The 27436-nt window shown below is 47.8% G+C and overlaps 1 protein-coding gene across 2 annotated transcripts; it reads right to left on the bottom strand.

Annotated features, from left to right (window-relative positions):
- Positions 1-581: 581 nt before the first annotated feature.
- On the bottom strand, positions 582-19350 carry LOC103177327 (G protein-coupled receptor kinase 6). Of its 2 annotated transcripts, none has more exons than XM_007891446.2 (16): positions 19230-19350; positions 14411-14506; positions 13147-13259; positions 10181-10258; positions 9574-9674; positions 9261-9353; positions 6592-6655; positions 6253-6393; positions 5729-5919; positions 4902-4939; positions 4666-4755; positions 3998-4206; positions 3201-3335; positions 2312-2449; positions 1655-1789; positions 582-1187 (listed from the first exon to the last, which is right to left on the bottom strand). In XM_007891446.2, exons 1-16 carry the CDS (start codon positions 19279-19281, stop codon positions 1182-1184), a joined length of 1680 nt encoding a protein of 559 aa, XP_007889637.2. In that variant the 5' UTR covers positions 19282-19350; the 3' UTR covers positions 582-1181. The 2 variants fall into 2 exon arrangements, with proteins under 2 accessions (XP_007889637.2, XP_007889636.2); XM_007891445.2 differs by having other exon boundaries at positions 582-814.
- Between the last annotated feature and the right edge of the window lie 8086 nt (positions 19351-27436).

Raw genomic sequence — 27436 nt, 5'->3', positions numbered from 1 at the left:
GTTGTTGAAGCACAGGAGCCCTCAACCGTGTGGCTTCACTCCCAGGAGACTCAATGCTGATCACGTGTGGTAGTATAGTAATAGTAGGTGTCTGATACATGGAGAAACCCATCCCTGTGCTTAAGAGTATCCAAATCAAATTCCAATGTTTTGTAATGGAATACTTACTTCAGCTGATCCCATTTACCTAATTTGCTGAGTATCAGACAATGGTTGGCAAGAGCCGAGGCTTGGGAATCCTTGAACGATACTGCCCTGTCTGGTAAGCTTCCCAGTGCTTGTCCAGGTAGGACTACCATTAGGGCTTTGGCCTGCATGGTTAACGGAAGCTGAGTAGGAACCATCTTTGAATCCTTGCCCCTCCCCTGTGCCCTCCAAGTTTTACTGATGAACTAGCCTTGCCGAGCTGTCATTAACAGTTCCTTAGAGTACTGCAGACCCACATGGCTCAGAGACTGAACCACTGAGACTTCCAGAGAGAGTTGACTCGATTCCAACATTTCGTTGCCAATCCATCTCCAAGGAGACACCGATTACCTCCCCCCCATATCCCCAATAAGGACAGTTGGCTGTTATGGTAATATCATTCCAGCTGTACATGTACATTATGTTTGCTTAAAATATATATTCCCAATATTTATATTAAAATACAAAATCTATTTGCAAGAGTGAAGAGTGTCGTGGCAGAGGGATGTGGTCCAGTCTCACTGTCGGTAGTTCTGATAACAGTGATCTCGGTGATCCCACTCCTGCTGGTCCTTGTCTAGAGCCTCGTTGGTTCCTCCTTACTGGCAGGACAGCTTCGGCAGCAGACCTGGGAGAGAGCAAGAGCATATAGGAAGAAAAGCAAAGCGATCTTTGTAGAAATGAAATGCGGACACTGGGATACAGCTGGAGGAGCTTGGGGATGGAGCATAGGCCGTAGGGTACAGCACAGACAGCTACACAACCCAGGCTGTCCCTGAGATGCTGACAAGCTCTGTCTGATAGAGGGAGACTGCTCGGGGCAATGGACAAAGAAGCGTCTTGGGTCTAAGCACCACAGAGATTTAAGATGAGCAGTAAGTGTGCAGCAGGTGGCAGGACTAGAGCAGCAAGCAATGCCAGACTCTTTCCGAAGCCTGATCCGGGGAAACCGACCACTCCAGCCACGCACACTGGCACCAACAGCCAAAGGTAACTCACTTCTGCAGGAGAGAAGGGGAGAATCTTACACATAGTCCAGGCAGATAGCAAACAGCCCCTCTTCCCTGTGGGAATTCACCTACCTCTGCGTGAATGGAACTGGGGCCAGTGTGTCATGCTACATCAGGAATGGCCTCAATTATTGGTAACATTAGCAACAGGCAAACACTACCTGCTCCTCACCCACCTGAGCCACATGGGAGTGGCTCAAAGAACTGTACACTGCAACTCCACAGCTCACCCAGCAATGTGACAAGAGAAAAACAGATGTGAGGAGGGGGAGAGAATTAAGAACCAGTTGGAGAGCAAAAGACAGTCAGCTGGATGTAACATTACAGAGCAATGGGGTGGACGGACGGACGGGGAAGTGGTGAGTTACCTGCACGTCTGATGTATTGATACCCAGAGAGTGGATGATGGAGAGGGTTTGGGTGTGCTGCGGGGTGCAGGGGGGGGGGGATACTCGTACCTGTCGGCTAAAGAGCCGCTGCAGCAGACCCCGCTTGGGTGGGGCTGAGGGCTGTCCCCTCCAGTCCAGGTCTGGGGTCACTGTTCCATCTGTGCTGAATACGTTCAGCTCCTTAAAGCACTCCGTCTCGATCATCTGTAAGTCAACCGGACACTCGTCAAAGAAAGTGAGAAAAAGAGAGCAAGAGAGAGAGAGAGGGAAAACTCAGTTGTTTGGATGCGGACTGCCCTGTTAAGTTAGGTGATGGAGGCAGAACCCACTGTGAGTTGCAAGACAAAAGCAGACAGGTATGTGACAGATAGATGCTTGATGGGGTTTGGAGTAAGGCAGGGCAGTGGGACTGAATGAATACATTGCCACGAGAGCTGGCGCAGACTTAATGACTCAATGGCCTCCTTCTGTGCTGTAAATTTCTATGATTCTATGAATGTGAGGGGGATTTGAGATGGGGAAGGGTAGTTTTAGGATTAAGCAGCATAGAGCTGCGATACATGGCACAGAGCCGTCCCTGCACCACCCCCCCACCCCCACAAACACAGCCGTGAACCCCCCCCCCACCCCGTGCATGCGGCACACAGCTGCCCACCCCCCCCCACCCCGGGTGCATATCAAACAGCAGCCTTCCTGCAGCACAAACATGTGTGTCACGGCTCTTACCTCATTCTGCCAGGGGATGGACACACAACCGGTGGCAAATGTCTTGTAGAAATCATTGTCGGAAGGATCCAGCTCCACGCCCTTCACAGTGGAAAACTGCTCGATATCCAATACGTCCTTGCAGTAGATTGCTTGTGGCTGTAAGTACCCAGACACTGGCTCAACAATGAGGGATGGCAGTCTTTCTAACAAGCAGCTATGAGAGTTCCCCATTAGACAGCTTCATGTGGCTCCCGGTGCTATTACCCCTGGAGCTCGTGATATTATGGAACTGTCCTGGGACCACCTGCGTTATCAGGCTAAACATGTCAGCGTGTCAGTCTAGCTCAGTTGGTAGCATTCTTGGGAATCAGAAGGTTGTGGTTAAAGCTCCACATTGCTACTAGGAACTCATAGTTTAGGCTGACACTCCAATGCAGTGCTGGAGTGAGGTGTATTGTTGGAGGTGCCATCCTTCAGATGAGACATCAAAACAAGGTCTGTTCTGCCTGTTCAGTTGGATATTAAAGTGCCATCCCATGGCACTGTTCGGAAAGAGAGGGAGTTTTTGCCAGTGTCCTGACCAACAGTCCCCAAATAAAATTGGTCATTCACTTCATGGCTGTTTGTGGTCATTGCTATGCACAATTTAACTACAACATTTTTCCTACAAAATAGTTTGAAATATATTTTGTCAGATGCCCTCTCAACGTGAAACACTATATAAAATGTAAGGATTTATTATTTTTATTAAGCAACTCCCAGCCAATGTGTTACTGGATCTATACTGATGTTGCTCCAGTTCTCACGTGCTCAGGCTAAATAAATCCTTGCCCCATGTTATTAATATCTTTGCAAAGCCATTCATTGCACTCATCCACAGCTGTTAAGATGCATATCAGGTACTTACGTCAGGTACAAATGACGGACACACCATTCCTGCCTCCAGCCTCTTAAAGTTGATGTTGTGGAAGCAGGGATGCTGTTTCACCTCTTGGGCACCACCCTCAGAGCCCAGACGCAGCTGAGGGCACTTATTCAGGAGCTGTTATAGACAAGAAAAAGAGCATTAGCACATTCCAGGAGTATTAACTCACGCAGGTGACACTTCCTGGAATATAATAATAATAATAATCCTTGTATTTGATACAGCACCTTATCACGTCTTCGAGACATCTCAAAGTGCTTCACAGAATATTCTGTAAAGTGAATTGACTATATATTTTGTGGGCGAAACGCAGCAGACAATTGCACACAGCAGTGTCCCACAAACAGTCGTGGAATGAGTGACCAAATTTTTTTTTTTGAAGGATCTATTACCTCCGGAAAAGTAATCTGCCAATAGTCTAACAACCAGGTTCCTACTTACTGCTAGGTAAACAGAGGTGTGTGGAGTAAGGAAATTTGCCCAACGTTTCACCCTGCCGAGAATCGAATCCAGGTCTCTCGCTTGCAAGGCGAGTGCTCTAACTACGGAGCTACAGGACTTGAAGCTAAGTGTGATTCTTTTTGATCTCAAGTCATTACTATCTGACACTGTACATCTTGACAAAGCGCACTTATATGAGCTGGCTCTGCTATACCCCTAAGTCATCTCCATACTCCCCCACCCACTTATACTTCTACCAACTCCCACCCACACCCAAAGTTAACCTGGCATTCCCCTCGCTCAGCTCTGCATCCACACTGCGATAGACTGCTTCTCACCAAGACACAGAGGGAACGGACTTCTGTCGAGAACTTCTCAGAGTATGTCTCCCGTACTTCCCGCACCAGCCTCTCCACCTGCTCCCGTTTGATCTTCTTCTTGCGCTGCTGAAAGGGTGACTGTCCTTCGATCATCTCATACAGGAGGCAGCCCAAGCCCCACCAGTCAGGACTGAATGTATAGTGCTCGTTCTTCACAACTTCAGGAGCTGAGGGGGCAAAATCATGTCAGCAACAGCCTACACCATCCATCAGCTGCCCTCACAACAGGTTTAACCCAACTGCCCTCCCGACAAAGGGACTGTCTGAAAACTGCCCCCGCCCCCAATAGCAGGACACTTGTGACAATTATCACACCAGACAGTGTAACCTTGTAGGATCTTTCTCTTTCAGAATCCTCCACATATGTGGAGGGTGACTATTCTCCTGGAGCTGAACTTGCTCCAAGGTAACATGTTTAGCAACGGAGTGTCAGACTCAAGTCAATCCTCTATGTTTGATCTCAGTAATGCAGTTCCTGGGCCGGGTGGGTCCACAGAATTCCAGGGCACCGCTGATGACAGCACAGCCAGCCCGGCTCATCGGCAGGACTTTCAATTCAGTGCTATACTGTACAGCAATACCATGCTTCCATCTGTCCTGCTATTTCGAAAAATCATGTCACTCACCCATATATCCCACAGTGCCCACTCTGCCCTTGATGGTCTGCCCTTCAGGAATGTAGACTGCAAGGCCCAGGTCTGAGATCCGGATATGACCTACAAATTGAATTTCAACACTATTAACCTGACACAGTACCTTCATTACCCACAGCTTCATCCTGTTACCCCGCACTGCAGAGCTATATTGCTGCACCACTTCCTCACACTGTTTCAGGGTTAATTATATCTAATAAGATGCTCACCTTGGTCATCTAGTAGAAGGTTCTCTGGCTTCAGATCCCTGAAGAGAAGAGAAGTTTAGAGTGGAGCATGAGAGCTCAGAATGATACAGATTACCATTACCGCACAGTGTGCCCCACTGTGCCTCTGCACAGACTAACATTGTTTGGTTTGATAACGTGAAATCTGTAATAATATTTGGGGAAACATGACCCATGGCGCAGGTTGTCACAGGAGAGTAAGATTGCATGGAGATTGGAAGAGCTGACAGAAGATATGGAATAGATTAAGGCCTATATGATCCGGTCAATTGGGAGTATGGGGGTGGACTTTGAACTGCGTCGCTTGCAAAGGGGGAACGTAAAGAATGGGGGGGAGAGGGTGCGTGGAAATCAATTCAGGGGAAAGAAAGGAGAGGGAAGAGAGAGGACACATAGTGTCATAGCTGAGAGGGGAACAATTTAGAGCCTATAATGTCAAAATGTTTCAAAGCTTTTCATTGGGAAATAATAAAAATATTTGCATTTGCAGTTAACATTTTTCACGTCAGTGTAACGGTTGAAAGCTCTTCACGGGATGTGAAGTGTATATTTTGAGCTCACAGTCCAGACAGTCACTCCAGAGCAGTACAGGGGAAATGGATCCCACAATTGTCTAAACTAAGGCAAGAATGCGATTGACTCAGGAAAACTCACCTTAGTTTAGCAACTTTTATGTATTGCTAACATCTCAAAGTGCCTCGCAGCACTGAGAAAAGAAAAGTAGCAAAAGGGAGTGTCCAGGAGTTTATACGTACAGTCTATACAAAGTATTTAGTGCACGCTCAATGCACTATCCATTCATCCCTTACCTGTACACGATCCTCTCTCGATGCAAGTCCTCCAGCGCACAACAGATCTCTGCTGTATAAAATGTTGCTCTCTTCTCATCAAAGCCAGTCTCACCCATGTGATAGATGTGAAACTTTAGGTCTCCACCATTCATCAGGGTAAGAATCAAACACAGCTCATCTTTTGTTTCATAAGCATAGGCCAAACTGACCTACACGAGAGCACAGAGGAAATACTCTGAAATGTTTGGTAAAATTACTTGCAACAATTTTCAGAGTTCCAGAGAGAGAGGCTAAATGCTTCTCCAGTCACCTTCCTTGTTATTCCTTTGAAGAATTTGATTGGAAAAAAACTTCTCTTATAAAACACAGATTACACATTCAAGAAGAGGGCATTAGGTTTGACACTCAAAGATGTTCACTAGGTACTGATACACCTGTGTGAAGATCGTGGTGGTATGACACAGTCGGGGGAAGGTCACAGGGCTAAAATGCTGATTTTTGGCAATATTAAATTGGAACAATGGTTTTCTCTTGGTACTTACTACAAACCTACTGTTCACTTTTTCCAAAATTTGCTTCTCATTAAGTGCCATGGCCTCTCCTTTTCGCTTCTTGATGCGTTTCTTCTCCAGTTTTTTGCAGGCGTACATCTTTCCTGTTGCCCGTACCTGACAAGCGCACACCTGCAGGGAGTACAAGCCAGATATAGACACTCGTTTTATACATCGGTGGGACATCATTGCCTGGGCGTGCAACTCACACACACGCACACACACCTCTGCCTGTCTAGGATGTAACACACACACAAGCAGTGCTGTCTGGGGGTGTACCAAACACATACGCAGTGCTGTTCAAGGCGCAGTACATATCTGCGCTCGTACCTCTCCAAATCCACCCTTCCCCAGGACTCGGTATTGTCGGAACGTGTTCTTTGTCACAGGCTGCCTGCAAAGAGATGGAGTGTGGTCATTGGGTATCAAGCGCAAAACATAGACATGGATTCAGAATTGATTGAACGGAAGCAAACAAAAATCTGTTAGGGGAGGTGGTTCAAAAATTGGCGGTGGGGAGAATATTAACCAGAGAGTCTCAGGAGTCCTATTTCTTACATATATTAATGACCAGGATTTGCAGACCCATTGGAAGATAATTAAATTTGCAAATGATATCAAGTTGGGGGGAACTGTGGCATCATGTAGGCCCAAAGGGGTCCTACAAACAGAGCTTGATTATACACGTGGGCTGATAATCAATGTGAAGGGCACGATATAAAAGTAACTTGTTATAAATAATAATCCGTACATTTGGTTATAGCGCCTGTCATGTTAAGAGACTATCTCAAAAGTGCTTTACCAGATATGTTTGATAAGATGCCACATAATAGATTCGTTAGCAAAATTGAAGCCCATGGGATAAAAGGGACAGTGGCAGCATGGATGCAAAATTGGATACAAAATTGGCTGGGAGTCAGAAAGCAGAGGACAGTGGTGAATGGATGTTTTTCAGACTGGAGATACAGTGGTGTCCCCCAGGAGTCAGTATTACATCCACTGCTCTTTTTGATATACATAAATGACTTGGATTTGGGTAGAGAGCAAAGTTTAAAAGTTTGCAGAGGACACAAAACTTGGGAACGTAGTAAACAGTGAGGAAGATGGTAGCAGGCTGCAGGTGGACATAGACTGACTGGTGAAATGGGTAGACACATGATAGATGAAGTTTAATACAGAGAAGTGTGAGGTGATGCATTTTGAGAAGAATGAAGAGAGCCAATATACAGTAAACGGTAGTTTTAAAGGGGGTACAGGAGCAGAGAAACCGGGGGGTTCACATACACAGGTCTTTGAAGGTGGCAGGACAGGTTGATCGAGCTGTTAAAAAAGCATATGGGATCCTTGGCTTTATAAATAGATGCATAGAGTACAAAAGCAAGGAAGTTCTGCTAAACCTTTATAAGTTACTGGTTAGGCCTCAGCTGGAGTACTGTGCCCAATTCTGGGCACCACACTTTAGGAAGAATATCAAGGCCTTGGAGATGGTGCAGAGGAGATTTGCCAGAATGGTAGCAAGAATGAGCTTCCCTTCCCAGGAGTAATGCCTTGATGGCAAAGATGAAGAGATGTGAATCTACCTGCTAGGTTTTCTTGCCTATGTGTGGAGGCACTTAGAAGACTTGAGCTACCTTAAGGTTAAATGACTTGATGCCTGCCTGTGTGTCTACCGTGGTGAATTACGACTGGTCTGGAATGGAAGAGGTGTATGGTTGTTCCTCATCCTCACTAAGCTGTAATGACTTGATCTCTCACATATCATCAACTAGGATGGGATCTTCTGCCTCTGTTGAAAGTGATAGACACAGAAAGAGTGCGCCACTGAGTCTAGTTTATTATACTAGTTTATTATGGATGCAGCGTAACTCCTGCTACTAGATGATGGAGGAGCTTGGTAAAGGGAAGCAACATATTTAAGAAAGAAGTTATTGTTTTGACAAGTTATAAGGAAGGTTCTTAAGAAATGGGAACGATATAAAATTTAAACCTGAGACTTTCTGAAAAACAGAATTATGTCTTAGAGAAGCTGTTTTCCGAATTGTGGAAAAATGAAGATTGAGGAGTATGATACCTCTGCTGGTCATATAAAAGGAACGGCAGATAACTATCACCTAACCAGAAGCCTTAAATTTCCTAAACAGAAAGGAAACCTTTTTCAATTTTTTTTGCCTGTGTCAGAAGCATCAAGATGCCAAATGAGGCAAAATGTACGATAATTATGTATTTTAGCTTTGAGACCAGATGGACTGCAAAGGTATTTTCTAATTATGCATATGTCAATGCTCCTCGTTACCAATTCACCAGTTCACCAGGAATAATCTCGGACTATCTATTCCCTCCAAGCCTCTTAGAATTTTGAATACGTCTATTCTCTGCGTCCTTATAACCTTCTCTGTGCCAGTGACAACAACTTTAATAATTTGAGATTTTAAACTATAATCCCTGGTATTATCTGTGTGAACCTAAACCACATCTGCTCCATAATTCTGATGTTCTTTCTGTAATGAGGAACCTAGTCATGTGTCAGCCTGGCTCAGTTGGTAGACTTCTCGCCGCCGAGTCAGTAAGTTGTAGGTTCAAGTCCATGTTGGAACTTTGAGCTCAACAGTGTAGGTGAACACTCCAATACAGTACTCGGGGAGAACTGTATCATCAGAGATTTTGTCCTTTCGATGAGATTTTAAACCACGCTCCCTTATGCCTGTTCAGGTGGATATTAGAGATCCTATGACTGGTTGAAAGAGAAAATTCATACAAATTCATAGACATTATGGCAAAATCCTGAAGTGTTTGAGACATTTCAGTGTGTTAAGGTCCTAGGTGAAACGCAAGCATTGTTATACAATTGTCTCTACTCGTCCGATTGTGTTTGAGCTCACATGGTTTATGTTTAATTAGCCTCACCTTACCTCCTCTCTATAATTTATTTCATGCCTTACCTGGACAGCTGCACAGAGCTGACACCTCATTGCAGGCCCTGTTCCTATCATTGCACTCACCTTTCTAGCCATTTCCACTGCAGAAAGCGGTTAAAGTATGGACTGTCCAGGTAGTCGGCAAAAGGAGCCACACTCAGATAGTCATGGACCAGCCTATCAGGAGAACATAGAGCAGATCACACTGATGCACCATAACCATTCTTCCACCCAATCCACAAGTACACCTACCTAAACACCCTCACAACCATTAAAACTTACACAACCCCATCTACATCTTATCATAGCCCCACCTATACCAATTACCCCTCCATTGCGATTTGAAGACGTGATAAGGCGTATATCGAATGCAAGGATTATTATTATTAATACTCACATGTTGCATTCATAGAACAACTCCTTGCAAGCACCTTGGTTCAATTGTTGTGAACATTTACTGACCAGTTCACAGGGGATCTCAGGTATATAGTCTGGAGACTAAGAGAGAAACGACATCAATAGACACTGAAACAACACAGGGTGTCAGCCATATCTCAAACTCCAGCAGGACCCAAAGCCTTAGCTCTTGCCAACCTGCACCTAATAGTTTCCAGAATTCAGTAACCCGGGAGAGAGTGTGCATTCCAATAAACATCTTTGAATTTCCATGTGTAGGTGGGATGAAAGGAAATCTCAGTTTGGTTTGCATACTCTTAAGCAACGTTGATGGGTTTCCACATGTGTCAGACACGCGGCTAAAAAAAAAGTACAGACAACTGTACAAAAGGCACGTGCACACTGCACATCTACCTGGCACAAGGCATATGTCACGTGCACAACCCCCCACCCCCCCCCCCCCCCACACACACACACACAGAAGAAAAGAAGCACAAACTGGAAAATGTCTTGCATTATATACACCAGTCAATGTGGCAAAACCAAGTTTTGTTGCCCCAGTTCAGGCTGTTTTATTCCACAGTGGAAAGACGCTGTAGATCCTGTACCTTTTGGCTTAGGAACAGGTCAATCAGGAGTTGACCACAATCTTTTCGTTTTTCATCCGGAGTCACCCCATAGTTTTCCTGAGGATAAATCATTGAGAGGGAGGTGAAATGCTGCAGTCGGGCAGAGCCAACCAGACCACAATGTACATCAACGGTTTCCATGCAGAGAAGACCGAGGCTGCCTTCCAGAATATGTTACATGTCATTTGAAGGATGATTTGATTCAATTATTTAGGATAATGAGGAGTCTGACAAGATAAACTGAGCGACTTTTTCCACTGGTGGTTGAATCAACACCACCACCTATTTATCACCAATATATATTTGGCCACCTTTCCTAGCCCTCCCTCCCTCCCCACCTGCAATCATCTTCACTCACCTCCTGCTCCTATCATCCCCCAACTCTGCCAGCATGCTGCCCCGTTGCCCCCCATCGCCAATCCCCTGCCCCCACAACAACATTCCATTTATAGAGCGCCTTTCACGTCGGGAGGACGTCCCAAGGCGGTGTACAGGACCCGAGCATTGGGGGGAAATGGTCAGGGTGAGGGGAGGGAAGGGAGGGAGCGAGGAGGGGGTAGAGAGTCGAGAGGGGAGCTGAAGGCACGGTCAAAGAGAAAGGTCTTGAGACCGGTCTTGAAGGAGGAAAGGGAGGAAGCGGCGAAGGCACTGGAGGATGGAGTTCCAGAGCCTCAGGGCTGAGAGGCTGAGGCCGGCGAGGAGAGAGTTCCCATAGTCCAGCCTTGAGGTTATAAAGGCGTGGACCAGAGTTTCAGCAGCGATAGGGGTGAGGTAGTGTCGTAGTCTGGTGATGTTCCGGAGGTGATGGAAGGCGGTGCCAGTTGTGGCGCGGATATGAGGGAGAAAGGACAGCTCAGGGTCGAACAAAACCCCGAGGTTCCTGATGGCTTTGAGAGGTGGAGAGTGCAGCCTTGGATGTTGATGCTGTCAGCGCCTGAGGTGCGGAGGCGCTGACGTGAGCCAATCAGGAGGGCCTCAGTTTTGCGCACGTTGAGCTGAAGAAAGTTGTCTCTCGTCCAACAACAACAAGATTCCATTTATAGAGCGCCTTTCACGTCGGGAGGACGTCCCAAGGCGCTGAAAGGCGCGTCCAGGACTCGATGTCGGACAGACAGCTGTCAGGACATCGGTGGTTGTGGAGTTGAGGGTAGAGGAGGAAAGGTAGAGTTGGGTGTCATCCGCATACATGTGGAAGTTAACCCCATGTCTGCGGATGATGTCACCGAGGGGGAGCATATAGAGGGTGAAGAGGAGGGGACCGAGGACAGAGCCCTGAGGGACACCGCACAAGACAGTGCGGGAGCTGGAAGAAAAGCCATTCGTGGAAACAAAGTGAAGACGGTGGGAGAGGTACAACCTAAACCACTCAAGGACAGGGCCTTGAAGGTTGAGGTGGAAGAACAAGCGGTGGAGGAGGATTGAGTGGTCGACCGTATCGAATGCTGCCGATAGGTCGAGGAGGACGAGGAGGCAGAGGGAGCCCGGGTCGCAGATGGTCAGGATGTCATTGGTGACCTTGACCAGGGCAGTTTCTGTGCTATGGGCAGCACGGAAACCCGACTGAAGGGGTTCGAATAATGAATGGGTGGAGAGGAAAGAGCGCAGCTGGGAGGCCACAACTCTTTCAAGGACCTTGGACAGGAAGGGGAGGTTGGAGATGGGCCGGTAGCTTGATAGCTGCGACGCATCAAGGGAGGGTTTTTTCAAGGTGGGAGTGATGGTGGCAGTTTTTAAGGGAATGGGAACAGAGCCAGAGGAGAGGGACAGGTTGACGATGTCTGTGATATGTGGGGCAAGGAGGTGGAGCTGGGAGATAAGGAGTGGAGTGGGGATGGGGTCAAGGGAGCAGGTGGTGGGTTTCAGGGATAGGATGAGTTTGGTGACAGAGGGTGGGGAAACGGGTACGAAAGTGTGTAGGGGAGGATGGGTAGGAGTCGGAGTGTGGGAGGGAAGGGGTGGGGGGTGGGTGGAGGTTGGAGGGGAAGTGACCGCGGAGCGGATTCCCTTGATTTTGGATTCAAGGAAATCCAGCATCTCCTCACAGTGAAGGTTGGAGGAGATAATCTGCTCGGGGTGGCGGGGGGGACGGAGGAGTCGGGATGTGGTAGAGAACAGAAGCCTGGGGTTGTTCTTCACCTTCAGGATTATCCTGGAGTAGAAGGACGACTTGGCTGAGGCTAAAGTGGAGTGGTAGGTTTTGAGGAGGTCCAGCCAGATTTGTCGGTGGACCGTTAGGCCAGATTTGAGGCAGGTGCGTTCAGCGGCCCACACCTGGCTCTTCAGTGAGCGGAGGTGGGTGGTGAACCAGGGGGAGGAGCGAGAGTAGGAGACAGTACGGAAGATGATGGGGGCAAGAGTGTCGAGTGTGGAGGAGAGAGTGTTGTGGAGGAGGGTGAGAGGAGAAGAGGGGTCAGTGAGGGTTGAAGGCCAGAGGGAGAGGAGTTCAGAGGACTCCAAGGCAGCGGTTAGGGATTGTGGGCGTAACTTCTTCCAGGGGCAGTAGAAGATGGTGGTGGGTCTGGTGGAGGTGGGGAGGGGGGTGGAGGTGGTGAAGGAGATGAAGTGGTGATCGGAGACAGCCTTGTCGGTGATAGTGACCCACACGCCAGCTTCGCCTGCTGCCCCTAGGGACATCTTCTGAATGTGAAAGGCATTATATAAAAGTAAATTTGTCGTTGTTGTTGCCACCCTGTCATCAGCACATACGTCTGACCAACTGCACACACTCAAAACAATCTTCTGTGCCCAGTAAACAGCTGCCAACAGCACATTTGACCAGTCGAAAAAAATCCTCCCGTTGCGCTCCTACACCAACTGCCCCACACATTCCCCCATTGGCCTGCGCATTCCTTGCTAACCACCCAACCCTGGCACCCTTGTGCTCCACCATCATACACTCATCACTAGCACCTCGTTCGCCATGGATGGCCGGAGAACTGACTTACCACTGAATCCAGGAACCTTACGCAGCGCAATAGCTCAGGCCAAGAATCACAGAACTGGCGGAAGAGGAGACGCCCAATGGGCTGTCTGATACACAGGTTGTTGTAGTCCTTGTCTGTAACATAACAATGGAATGCAGCTCAGCTCCCAGTTACAACCAACTGTACATATTGGTTTCACACACACACACACACTCACCCCCATATGGATACACACCTATTTGCACACAAATCTTCCTGTCAACAATACAGCTTAAAAGAGGCCTTTAATCAATACGAGACACAGAACACAGGGAAAAATTGGACGAAGAGAACTGGATTCCTGCACCAGTACTGCAGACCCTAACTCGCACGACTGATTCAGGCTTCACTAGGACCTCTTCACCTTCACCTCTACCTTGGATTTTCTGCACCGGTACTGCTCTGAGCTTTTCCTTGAGATTGGGGTTCAGGAGGAGATGGAAGCTTGTGCCCTCAACGTCCTTCAGACTGTAGGACGCGAGCACAGATGGTATGTGCGCCCAGCTGGATGCAAACACTCTTCAACCTGCTTCGAGAGTCTCACCACATCAAAATCATAAGAACACCTCTCAGAGGCTCGAGCTCTCCTCTGCCACATATCGGCTCAGCTTGTCTGGCCGAAGATGTGCCTTAGAGGTTCTGCACCTTGGCTTTATGGGTGGTGGCGGGGCGGGGGGGCTCAGCAGGACTCACTCTGAGGCATGCAGCCTGTCAGTGTTCCAGAGTGCAATTGTGGTTTCTGTCCACAGAAAGAGTGACACGAGCAAGACCGAGAATTACAGAGGGATCTCACTGATTTCAGTAATTCTCAAAGTGATGCTTCTGGTAGTCACTGCACGTGTATGGCATGCATGCGTTGGAGGCTCGTGACTTGATCAAGAAGGAGCAGTGTGGCTTCCCTTCTCGTGAGGAATGTATGGGACAGTGTGACGGGAGGATAAACCCTGCCATTGACTTTTATGGTTATTGGTGCTTCACTTGCACGTAAAGGGAGCTAACAAGGATGGATTGCAATCAGACACGATTGGAGTTCTAGTCATAATTGGGCACCAGTATTTTGCTGGGTGCTAGAGAGAAGTGAGGAGAGTCTGAAGAAGACGGATTTACAGAAATAAGTTACTCCATAATACAAAGCTGATATTCATTGCGCCAGTGCAGAATTCTACAGCATCCTTTCCTGAGCATAACCTTGCCCACCATAAGACGAGACCGAGCTCATGCTTGCATAATAAGTGTCAGCACTCACCAATTGTTAGCCTCAGCTCCTCACACAGACTGATATGGGGGAACTGCAACATCTGCTGCCATTTCTTACTCTTCCCTTTCCGCTTTCCACCTCCTCCTGCAAAGCACAGCAAACCATTAGAGACAGGGTACCACTGTATTGCCAGATGCACTCACTCCCTGCAACCTGCAACGCCCCACACAAGACTGTCACACCCATGCAGTCGTCATTTCTGAGTGTACAGAAATATCACACATATGTAGTTCAGGAGTATCACAACCCTGTAACACAAGAATGTACAACGTAGGACCATTGAAATGTACGGCACAGTTGGAGGCCATTTTGTTTGAGTCAACGTTAACAGCAACTGCGCTGCCACATTTGCCTACAAATACAGTCACTCCATTTCACAGTAAATCCCGTGAAGCGCTTTGAGACTTCCTTCTGACGTGATAAGGCATTCTACCAAATGCAAGGAATATTATTATACCTGTAGTTTTCAGTGACATCTTCTTTAAGGTGTCAAAAGTAAACTGAACTTGGACTGGAACAGACTATGAGATTGGAAATGGAAATTAAAGGAAGTAAAATGCATTCTTGAGCAAGAAGAGTGTAAGATCCTTATCCTCACCTTTAAAGCCTTTCGCGATCTTGCTCCTCCCTACCTCTGCAATCTACTAAAAGTTTGCCAACCTGTCCGCTCCCTCAGCTCCACATCCCCCGCCTGCTCACTCCACCATTGGCAGCCTTTCTGCCCACACCCTCTGGAACCCACCCCGAAGCTCCTCGAACTTGACACCCTCCCTTGCCTGCTTCAAGGCAACAACGACGACAAATTACATTTGTACAGTGCCTTTCAGGTCGGGAGGACATTCCAAGTCCAGTCTCAAGACCTTCCTCTTCGACTGTGCCTTCGGTCATCTTCCCAATCCCACCCCTCTTTCCCTCAATTCCAAACTCCAGCTCAGGTCCAAATCATTCACTGTCCTTGGGATGTCCTCCCGATGGGGAAGATAATAATAATAATAATCCTTGCATTTGATACAGCGCTTTTCACGTCTTCCAGACATCTCAAAGAGCTTCACAGAATATACTGTAAAGTGAATTGACTGCATATTTGTGAGCGAAAGATGCTATATAAATGCAACTTGTTTTTATGTATCAGAGGGACTGAGTTGAGCCGTTAGACTACAAAAAGTGACCGTGCAAACAATGTCAAGACGGTTAAGACACACTACCAATATGCAGAAAGAAAAAATTAAAATTCTGGTACAGCGACAATGAATAGAAATAGAATATCAAAATGGAAAGGGAAGAGAAGTTTGGGAAAAAGATAGAAAATATGGTTCGTGAAAAAAGACATCAGAGGATGGACAAATATGAAGAGCGGTTGAAAATCCGAGATCCTGTTGGATAAAAGACAAAAAAAGGAAAGATTTACAGAAGAAACTCTGAGATATACNAAAAAAAAGTAAGAGGAGGAAGTACAAAGGGAAGAACAGAGTGAGGAAGAAAAACAAAAAAAAAATCATGAACAAGACGATCTGAAAGACTAATTGAAAAGGAGTAAAGACTGGAGAGAAGATGTGAGATACCCCTTTAAGAGTGACGGCCAATTTCTGAAAAGAGTATTAAACTGAAAACAGGAAGTATAAAAGGGACACTGGGAAGGATGTCAGTGGGTATGAGTTATGGTTAGAGCAGAGATGTCACACGGAAGGCCTGGGTGAATTGGCAGCCCACCCATCAGCTTCTAACATCGCGTTGATATAATGCACTATATTGGAATTTCTCTTTGAATCAAATCCTCCTCTTTTTAATATAAAATATATATTCAAAGCGATACCTTCTACAATACATGAGTGACATTGCCATTAAGCCGATGGCAGCTCACAGTGTTAGTTAAAAAAAAAGCCAATCAGGTGTACATGTACACATGTAATGTTACAGAACTGGACTTGAGTAGTCCAGTGATGTAAAGTCATATTAAAACTGTTTTTCTTTTACATCTGTTAATATTAAATTTACATGAACTGGAAAGAGGAAGTATAAAAGGGTCACTGGGAAGGACGACAGTGTGTAGGGTTTTGGGTTATTTTAAATTTAAAATAAATTGCCAAATCATAGTCCTAGATGTCACGGAAGTGAAAGATCGTTGGGACAGCAGATTATGTTTTTCATTGAATGTTACAGCAAGGCAACACGTCTGCTTTGCAATGCAACGGTTGCAGCTATGAAACGTTTTGAAGACGTGATGAGGTGCTGCATCAAATGTAAGGATTACTATTATTATTACTACATGCAACGGCACTGTGACACTGTACAAAGCAAAGAATGCAGAGTTTCAGTGTCAAGTATCTCTATACAAATCTTAGAAAGGTAAATTTCACAGTGATATTGAATGGCATTTAGCAGACTGCCATTATTTCTTGTTTCAATGATTAGGTGACATCTTACACCGTGTCTGATGTCACGCCTGATGTCTTTTCCCGAACCATATTGTCTAATATTTTCCAAAATGTTATATTCTGTAATTGAGACTTGGCATTAGCCTGCATACTGTTTTGATGACTAGGAATTGTGCAGTGGGGAGAACGTTTTGGTATTTAATTGGTATATTTAAATAGATATGCACACAATCACTATAGACATTTTCAGGTTTATTGTTATGTACATTGTTACCCAAACAATGGCAACTTAAATGACCCTCGTGGTTGCGTCCAGATGAGTTTGACACCCCTCAGTTAGAGAATCGGATAGCTTTGAATTGCTAATAAAGAAACTACCTCACACACCCACGCTTTGGGATGCATCTTCTTAAGAGTGGCCGTGCAGGGGCAGGAGGAAAAACTGCTGAAGTGATGGTGGTGGTTCAAGTAGGACAGAAACCAGGAGAGTGCGGTCCCACCGAGGCGAATGAGAGAGGAGCGGCCATCAAGGAGGATGGCACAGTCAACTGTGTCAAAGGCAGCGGAGAGGTTCAGGAGGACAAGGAGGCGGAGGGAGCCCTTGTCACAGGACGAGGACATCGTTTGTGACTCTGGCGCACTCTGTCTCAATGCTATGGACACCATACTGGAGAGGAGAGCAAAGGTGTTTGGCAACAAGATGTTCCAGGACTTTGGGGATGAAGGACATGGCTGGTAATTTGAGAACTATGAAGGGTGTTTTTTTCCCCCACACAAGGTTTCAGAAGGGCAATGATTAGGTAGAAAAACCGTCAGACAAATGATGATGCAGTTTTAAATCATAAAAGTAGGTACCATATTGCAAGAAAAAATACAGTGGAACTCACGTACTCATGTCAACCTTGGCCTCCCAGTACAGTCACTATGCTTCACGGCAAATACAGTCAAAGTGCTTTTGAGATGTCCTCCAAGTGTGAAAGGTGCCACACAATATCATTTACATCCTCCCCACCCTCCAAATTTATTTACAGCTCATGTCTTCAAGGGTAACCAGGAGGGGAAAACCCAGAGGAAGCCCCAATCTGCAGCACCCCCTCCTCTCCCACTCACCACTTTTGGGCACCAATGGGGACATCCTCCCCCAACCTGCGCCTACTACTCTCCAGAATTAGGTGAGCAGGGTGACTCCCTCCAGGGAGAGAGAGAGTGAGAGAGAGAGTGCGCATTCCATTCCAATAAACATCTCTGGAATTCCCATGTGTGGGTGGGATGGATGCGACCCGGTGTTAGGGTGGGGATGATCCTGAAGGCTGGTGATGGCCAAGTAGTCGACTCTTCCCCCGACTCGCACCACCACCGCCAGCCACTGCCTCACTCACTCACTCAAAAAAAACCATAATAATAAATTTAATCAATCAATCAATCAATCACACAAAAATCTGCAATGGCTTTTTTTAAAGACACTTTTGTGTGCCATTGATCAATCAGAGCTCGGGCGTGACCGGAAAGTCTGAGTGAGTGAGTGAGTGAATGGAGTGAGAGTGAGTGAGTGAGTGGAGAGAGAGTGAGTGATTGAGAGAGAGAGTGAGTGGAGTGAATGGAGAGAGTGAGTGAGTGAGTGGAGAGAGAGTGGAGAGAGTGAGAGTGAGTGGAGTGAGAGTGTGAGTGAGTGGAGAGAGTGAGTGAGTGGAGAGAGAGTGAGTGAATGGAGAGTGAGTGGAGAGTGAGTGAGTGAGAGTGAGTGGAGTGAGAGAATTGAGTGAGTGAGTGGAGATAGAGTGAGTGAATGGAGAGAGAGTGAGTGAGTGAGCGAGTGAGTGGAGAGTGAGTGAGTGAATGGAGTGAGAGAGTGAGTGGAGTGCGTGAGTGAATGGAGAGAGTGTGAGTGAGTGAGAGAGTGAGTGAGTGAGTGAGTGGAGAGTGAGTGAGTGAGTGAGTGAGTGAGTGAGTGAGTGAGAGAATGGAGTGAGTGAGAGAGTGAGTGAGTGAGTGGAGAGTGAGTGAGTGAGTGGAGAGTGAGTGATTGAATGGAGTGAGAGAGTGAGTGAGTGAATGGAGAGAGAGAGAGTGAATGGAGTGAGTGAGTGAATGGAGAGAGAGAGAGTGAGTGAGTGAATGGAGAGAGAGAGAGTGAATGGAGTGAGTGAGTGAGTGAGAGAATGGAGTGAGAGAGAGAGAGAGAGAGAGTGGAGTGAGTGAGTGAGTGAGTGAATGGAGAGAGAGAGAGTGAATGGAGTGAGTGAGTGAGTGAATGGAGAGAGAGTGAGTGAATGGAGAGAGAGTGAGTGAGTGAGTGAGAGAATGGAGTGAGAGAGAGAGAGAGAGTGAGTGAATGGAGAGAGAGTGAATGGAGTGAGTGAGTGAGTGAGAGAATGGAGTGAGAGAGAGTGAGAGAGTGGAGAGAGAGAGAGTGAGTGCACGGAGCGCCGTACCTTCCCGCGCCTTCAGCAGCACTGTGTTGGCCACAATGTTCTCCAACTCCATGAGAAGCCGCGAGTGTCCGCTCCGCTCCGCTCCGCACCGCCGCCGCCCCTCTCCCGTTAGCTCTCCGCTGCACCTGCCGCTCGGCCGCCCGTTGGCTGCGCCGCCCGTCCGTCATCCCAGCGCCCCGCCCACCCCCCCACAGCTGATTGGCTGTCAGCCCCCCACACACGCACACCCCGCCCCCCAGCCCCGCCCCCCCCCGCCTGCCCACCGGCGATTGGTTGGCCTCTCTGACGGGCGGTCCCGGTCCGCCAATCAGGAGACGGCCGGAGCCGCGAGTCCCCGCCTCTTCCAGGAAGAGGGAAGTCACTTGAAAGGGTCTCAAGAGGGAATGGGGCCCCAATGGTGCAGATGATGATGAGGATGATGATGAATGATGATGATATGATAATGATGATGATGATGATCCTTGCACTTGATGTCGCGCCTTACACCGGGTCCTCGAGACCCCGCAAAGCGCTTCGCGGAAGCGTTTCGCGGAAGGATGCCGTTGAAGAAGTGTAGTGACTGTACGCTTTGTGGGGGGGGGGGGGGGGGGTGGGGGGCGAGACGCAGCCGCGTTCCCACAAACAGCGGCGGCTTGAAGTGTCCGCGTTTTTCTCTTCTCTCTCTCTCTCTCTCTCTCTCTCCGAAGGCATTGTTGCCCCCCGGGAAAGGGGTTCCGACAGTCGACCCAACAACCAGGTTCCTGCTTACTGTTCGGTAAACAGAGGCGCGTGTGCGTGGAGCAAGGAAACCCGCCCAACGATTGGCCGAGTGCTCTAACCTCCCCCCCGGCTCGGTCCCGGGATCCGTTACCGTAAAGCGTTCTGAGACGCCGTCCGGCGTGGAGGGCGCTATGTAGATCCGAGTTGTTGTTGTTGTTGTTGTTGCAACCGCTGAGCTACAGGACTGTGCTGGAAATCTGGAATAAAAACAGACGTCACTGGGAACACTCAGGAGGTCAGGCAGCATCCATGCAGAGACGAAAGTGATTTACCTGAAAGGTCATCGACCCGAAACGTTAACTCACTCTCCTCTCTCCATAGATGTTGAGTATTTCCAGTGATTTCTATTTTTATCTCGAGGGGGAATGCCACCTCCTACATGGAGATTGGTGAAGCGCTCAATAAATGATACACATCACATGAGCCCAACATCTCCCAACATATGTCAGAAGTTGGCACCCACACAGTCCAGTGCAGGGCAGGGTGTCACTTCAAATACGGGGAGAAGGCAATGCATTGGTTATTTGTGGGACGTTTCTATACGCAATTTGGTTGCCATGTTCGCCCATCATCCACACCAGTCTTTTTACAGTAAATCCTGTGAAGCATTTTGGGATATCCTTCCAATATGAAAGGTGCAATATAAGGACTTATTTATTTACTTTTATCAAAGTGCAAGGATTATGCAGGTGGAGAAAGGATAATTGAGGATGTGGACTTGAAGCAGAAGTTGGGTTTGCTGAGAATTAGGTCCGAGGATACGTTGGAACAATAAAGGAAGGGAAGTGGGTGACTATCCACAGAGGTAGGGAAAATGCAAAGGAGACGGTGCAGAGATACACTCGGGAAGTGTCCATGTCAAACAGGCATTAGGGACTGATCCCATGACAAGGACAGCACCTTAGTGGAAGGCAACTGTGAGCAATGTCTTGACACCATGGTGCAAGTGACTGTTAAAGGGGGGAAAATGCAGGTCAGGAGTATACCAGTGATCGAGGGCTCCATAGACAGTGGAAGTTTCTGTATTTGAGTCCCGAATAATTTTTCCCAGGTGCCAGGATAAGGGACATAATGGAGCAACAATAACAACAACAAATTACATCCGTATAGCACCTTTCACGAGCAGGTGCAAAAGATTTGGGGAGAACAGCCAGAAGTCGTGGTTCATGCGAGAACAAATGACATAGAAAATAGTAGGTTTCAGGTCATTCAGATGGAGTTTCAGGAATTAGGACATAGATTGAGGCAAAGTATCTCCAGGGTTTTTGTATTTTCAGGATTACTCCCTGTGTCACGTCCCCTGTGACAGTCACCATAATAATAGAAAGATATGGCAGGTAAATGTGAGGGTGGAATAGAGGTGTTGAAGAGAAAGATTCAGAATTCTTGTGAGATTGAAAGCATTCCTGGGGCAGGTATGATCTAAACAGGAAGATGGACTACACCTGAGCAGGGCTAGGACCCATCTCCTTGCTTGGAAAATAAATAGTGCTGTGGCAAGGATTTAAACTAATAAATTGAGGGGTGGGGGGGAGAGAAAGAAGGTTAGAAATTAAAGAAAACAGCATGGGAAATGGTTGTACGAAAAAGTAGAAAAAGAGGACATCAGATTGCTAATGGGGAATATATCAAGAGGGCAAGATTATAAAGGAACATAAAGAGTCAGAGACAGATTCATGTTAATGCAAAGTATAAGGTGTATCCAGGAGTATGGGGAAAGGGCAGGTAAATGAGATTGAAAGAATTGCTCTCAATTGCTCTCAAAGAACCTGCCACAAACACAATGGGTCGAATAATCCTTTTCTGTGCTGTAAATTTCTATGGTTCCAAGTTGGATCAGGATAATAATCTTTGCATTTGATATTGCATCATACCGCTTCTTCAAAACTCAGGACTGGTGAAGGAGTTTGGGCCATTGGTGAGAGATGGGGAGTTGGAGATGCTGTTTCAAATGCAATTGTTGATTCTTATCGGTACCTCGGGGTTGTGGTGAACACTATTATACAGTCAATTCACTTTACAGCCTATTCTATGAAGCGCTTTGAGATGTCTAGAAGACATAAAAAGCGCTATATTAAGTGCAAAGATTATTATTATTACTACTAATTTCAGCCTGGACACTATCCTGAGGGACCACAGTGACTCTGGTCATGCTCATCCCTCTTCAAGGACAACAAGGTCCCAATGGAGTCCTGTAGCTCAGTGGTTAGAGCACTCGCTTTGCAAGTGAGAGACCTGAGTTCAATTCCAGGCAGGGCGAAACCTTGGGCAAGTTTCCTTACTCCACACGCCTAATAATAATCCCTCCAATGTTTGTGGATCAAGCTTGTGACATACAAGACCTGTATGCAAACAGTCTTCCTTTATGGGAGTTCCTGGTACCTATCATCCTGCTAGTGAGGGCTCAAACCCGCATTAGTTGGATGTCGAGCAGCCAACTAGTGACTATCCTCCTTAAGGGTAGGTAAGTGGGGTCTCCTTGGAGCTGAACTGGCTCCAAGCTGATATGCTTGCCAACGGAGTGTTGGAATCAAGCCGGTCTTCTGTGGTGGTTTCAGTAGTCTGGTTCCTGAGCCAGGCAGGTCCTCAGTACTCCAGGGCACTGCTATTGGCAGTTCAGCTATAGTCTGGTTCATCGGCAGGACTTGGAAGGGCAGATAAGTGACTGGGGGCAGAGAATCATCTCACTCAGCTCCTGTTAATCCTGCAAGCCAAAGCCCTAGGGTGGGGGAGAATCCTAGCTGGACAACCTTACATCTCAATCTCTTTTTAACTCTGACTCAATCGCTCTGCCTTCCCCACTCTTTCCCCAAATTCAGATTGCACTTGAAGTCCTTCCTCTTCAACCGTGTCTCCAGTCACCTCCCTTTTCTCCCCGGCTCTGCATCAAGCTTCTTCTTGTTATGAGTAATGTTAAGTTCTCCCATTTGAAGGGAGCTGTATAAATGTAAGTTGTTGTTGTTGTACCTGTGGGGTGGCCAACTACTGGAGTGTGCACTTCAGGAACCCCTCCATCCCACCTATGTGACAGAGAGTCACTGCTCCTCAATGTCAGATATTTTGAACTTGACGGTGAGGAGCCAGAAATAACTGCCACATGTGTGGTCCTCCTGGATTGAAGAAGCATCTTCTGATAATTGCTCCCACGTCATGCAGATTCAGCATAACACGATCATCAGCCAATCATTCACTTTAACTAATTTAGCTTGTAAAAATAAAATGTTGCGTCTCACCAGTATGGAAACCCTAATTCCCTCGGTTCCCTATTCCCTCTTGGAAATTTTTAATTTGTGTTCCGTGTTATTCTAACGCCTCCACATCCCAACTCACAACACTCTGCTGAAGCTCACTCCACTGAAGACTTTGTTTTCCATTTTTAATTATACACAGTATTTTGCAACTAGCACAACACAATGGCTGCTCTGCTGCACTGATGTATTTATTACTATTACTGATAATCATCATCATCATTCCTACTCCTGCTCCTAATTCTTATGTTCGTATGTTCTTTCCATTTAGTATAATGCCTTTCATGTCAGGACATCTCAAAATGCTTTGCAGGATTTTATTGTGTAATGTAGTTACTGTGTATTTGTAGGTAAACACAGCAGCTGGTTGTGGGACACTGCTGTGCGTTATTGGTTGCCCAATAAATATACAGTCAATTCACTTTACAGTATATTCTGTGAAGCATTTTGAAAAGACTCATGATGTGATAAGGCACTATATCAAATGCAAATAATATTATTGTTACTATTATATATTTGTGTTACTTGCTTTCTTAAAATCCCCAAATACTTTCCTGTTCACATTTCTTGTCATATTTCTCAACAGAAATGCTAAACATCATTATGAATATTATCCGACAATAAATTCTCATTAGCTTAGAACTGAAATGTTTCTGGCTACTGGAGAATTGAAGCTGTATTGTAGCTTTTTCTGCCTCACAGCCCTAAGTAGGTTGTGTTATGTAAGGTCTGCAGTAGCTGCATGTTATTAGCACGGTGTCTCCTGCACTGCGCAGGGATCCACGTTCCTCGGTGCTGCAGTTTCTATCCAAGAAAGTACAGGGAATGTCCTTCTGTCAGAGATCAGGGGAGGAGCAAAATGCCTTATCACAGGGAAAGAAAAAGAAGAATTGTAGGAGAGACCTGCTGCTGGGCTCTGACGTCAAGGAGATACCCATTATATAAGCGTTGCTAGAATGTTAAACACAAACTGCAGCTCTTGTTAGCTAGGAACTACAGGTTCTGGTTGATAGAATCTCTCATGGGATCTCTGGCCAGTCAGCACTTGGAGCGGGTATCCATTGCGTTAGCTCTGACACATGTTCCTTGTTCAATGCAAAAAGGTGAGGGGCATTGCACAGAGCCCAGGGTGACTCTGAGCAGACTCTCCTCGGATATTGCTTTCTCTTTAAACAGGCAGACGAGGGGTTAAAAGCCTGTTACTTTCCATCTGCTGAGCACAGTTATGTTATTGCTCTGATGCTGTCCCCAATCTGTCTCTGTTATGCTGCCTCCACAACACTGCATACTGAGAGCATCCTGCACTGCAACTGCTCTGTTCCACAGCCTCACCGTGTATCTCCCAGTCTCAGTGAGATACCCCCTTTTACCACAAATCCACCTCATTGCTGGGTGCTGCACTTCATAAGATCCTTTCAGATGATCTCATCCTTCCAGAACATCCACCTTAACATGCTCCAATCCCAGCATCAAGATGCTTTTTAAATGGGTCCAGTGAACTGGCCTTAACCATCCTTCCCATCAACCAGTTCAAGTCATTAATTACCCTCTGGGTAAAGAAAAGAAAAGCTTCTTGGTATCCATCTTTTTTGTGTGTGGAGAGTGGTTGTGTGTATGTGCGGTGGTGGGGAGGGGGGGGAGAATGTGTGTGCGTGTGTGAGGGGGGAAGCTGTGTGTGTATTTGTATGTGGGGAGGAGGGAAACTCTGTGTGATTGTGTGTGTGTGTGTGTGTGTGTGGTGAGACACCTTTATGTTTGTGTGGGTGTCTTTTTATATGTGAGGACCCTAAAAAATCCCCTGCATCAGATTGTGGACTGGTATCCTGTACATATCACAGATATTAAAATTTATACAGAAGAATGCTGTCATCAATAATAACTTGGTTTTGATGTATATTGTGGAGTCCTGTAGCTAAGTGGTTAGAGCACTCGCCTCGCAAGCGAGAGGCCTGGGTTGATATACAAATGTAATCTTGCTGTTGTTATTGCTGATTCACGGCAGGGCGAAATGTTGGGCAAGTTTCCTTACTCTACGTGCCTCGGTTTGCCTTGCAGTAAGTAGGAACCCGGTTGTTAGTCGATTGGCGGATCACTTTTCCAGGGATAATAATCCCCCCCAAAAAAAATTGGGTCACTCAATCCACGACTGTTTGTGGGACGCTGCTGCGCACAATTGGCTGCTGCGTTTCGCCCGCAAATATACAGGCAATTCACTTTATATTCCGCGAAAGGCTTTGAGATGCCTGGTAGATGTGAAAAGCGCTATACCAAATGCAAGGATTATTATTATTATCTACACTGCAAAAGCTTCTCAAGTCCAAGGCTTAATGGGAGTAAAGTGCTAAATTGAGCAACATCTCTGACAAGAGGAGCCGCTTCGATTTGCAGAGACTCCAAGAGACACAACACAATATTACATTTGTATAGCACCTTTCATGTCGAGAGGATGTCCCAAGGAGCTGGACAGTCAGGGATTTGGACCGGAGCGGGGGGGGGGGGGGGGCAGATATCACCCTACAGTGCATAATCTTTGCCCGGCACACTTCTGCCGAGCGAGAGTTCCCCTTTTCTTTTCGCGGTTATTGGGTGAATGTTGCAATAGCATTAAACTCAAATAACCCCCCCCCCCCCCCCCCCGACTGTCACTGTTGCTGCCCGAATGATGTCTGGCTACAAGCAAATTTGTTGCCGAACTGCAACTGGGGAGGACACCAGGCTCTCAAGTTCAATTCCCGGGCAGGGCGAGACCTCGGGCAAGTTTCCTTACTCCGCGCGCCTGATAATAATCCCTCCAAAACAAAACAAGCAGCAGCCGATTTGGGAGAGACGCTGGTGGGAGAGACCCTGATGGGAGAGACCCTGGTAGGAGAGATGGTGGGAGAGACCCTGATGGGAGAGACCCTGGTGGGAGAGACCCTGATGGGAGAGACCCTGATGGGAGAGACCCTGGTGGGAGAGACCCTGGTGGGAGAGATGGTGGGAGAGACCCTGATGGGAGAGACCCTGGTGGGAGAGATCCTGGTGGGAGAGACCCTGGTGGGAGAGACCCTGGTGGGAGAGATGGTGGGAGAGACCCTGGATGGGGAGAGACCCTGGTGGGAGAGATGGTGGGAGAGACCCTGGTGGGAGAGACCCTGGTGGGAGAGATGGTGGGAGAGACCCTGGTGGGAGAGACCCTGGTGGGAGAGATGGTGGGAGAGACCCTGATGGGAGAGACCCTGGTGGGAGAGACCCTGGTGGGAGAGATGGTGGGAGAGACCCTGGTGGGAGAGATGGTGGGAGAGACCCTGGTGGGAGAGACCCTGGTGGGAGAGATGGTGGGAGAGACCCTGATGGGAGAGATGGTGGGAGAGACCCTGGTGGGAGAGGTGGTGGGAGAGACCCTGATGGGAGAGACCCTGGTGGGAGAGACCCTGATGGGAGAGACCCTGGTGGGAGAGACCCTGATGGGAGAGATGGTGGGAGAGACCCTAATGGGAGAGATGGTGGGAGAGACCCTGAGGGAGAGACCCTGGTGGGAGAGACCTGGTGGGAGAGACCTGGTGGGAGAGACCCTGATGGGAGAGATGGTGGGAGAGACCCTGGTGGGAGAGACCCTGGTGGGAGAGGTGATGGGAGAGACCCTGGTGGGAGAGGTGGTGGGAGAGACCCTGGTGGGAGAGACCCTGATGGGAGAGACCCTGGTGGGAGAGACTGACAGCAACAACAACAACAACAACAACACAGGGAGAGGATAAACATGGCCTGGAGGGGGAGAGGGGGATAAACATGGCCTGGGATGGATGGATGGAGGGGGAGAGGGAGGGAGGGGAGAGATCGCTGTTATTGGAGGCATTAAGCCATTGCTGAATGACAGGAGAGACCGAAATTGCGATCAATGTGCGGAGGATATGCGGGGAATCCGCTCTGACAGTGCTGCCAGCGGTTCCCTGTCCGACCGCCCCCGCCTCCCACTGACCCTGAGCTGTCCCCCCCCCGCCTCACTGCCCCCCCCCGCCTCACTGCCCCCCCAGCCTCACTGCCCCCCCCAGCCTCACTGCCCCCCCCAGCCTCACTGCCCCCCCCCCGCCTCACTGCCCCCCCCCGCCTCACTGCCCCCCCCCGCCTCACTGCCCCCCCCAGCCTCACTGCCCCCCCCTCAGCCTCACTGCCCCCCCCCCTCACTGCCCCCCTCACTGCCCCCGCCTCACTGCCCCCCCG

This window comes from Callorhinchus milii, unplaced genomic scaffold (genome assembly GCF_018977255.1).
Source record: "Callorhinchus milii isolate IMCB2004 unplaced genomic scaffold, IMCB_Cmil_1.0 Scaffold13, whole genome shotgun sequence".
NCBI lineage: Eukaryota > Metazoa > Chordata > Chondrichthyes > Chimaeriformes > Callorhinchidae > Callorhinchus > Callorhinchus milii.
This window is presented reverse-complemented; position numbering and strand designations above follow the sequence as displayed.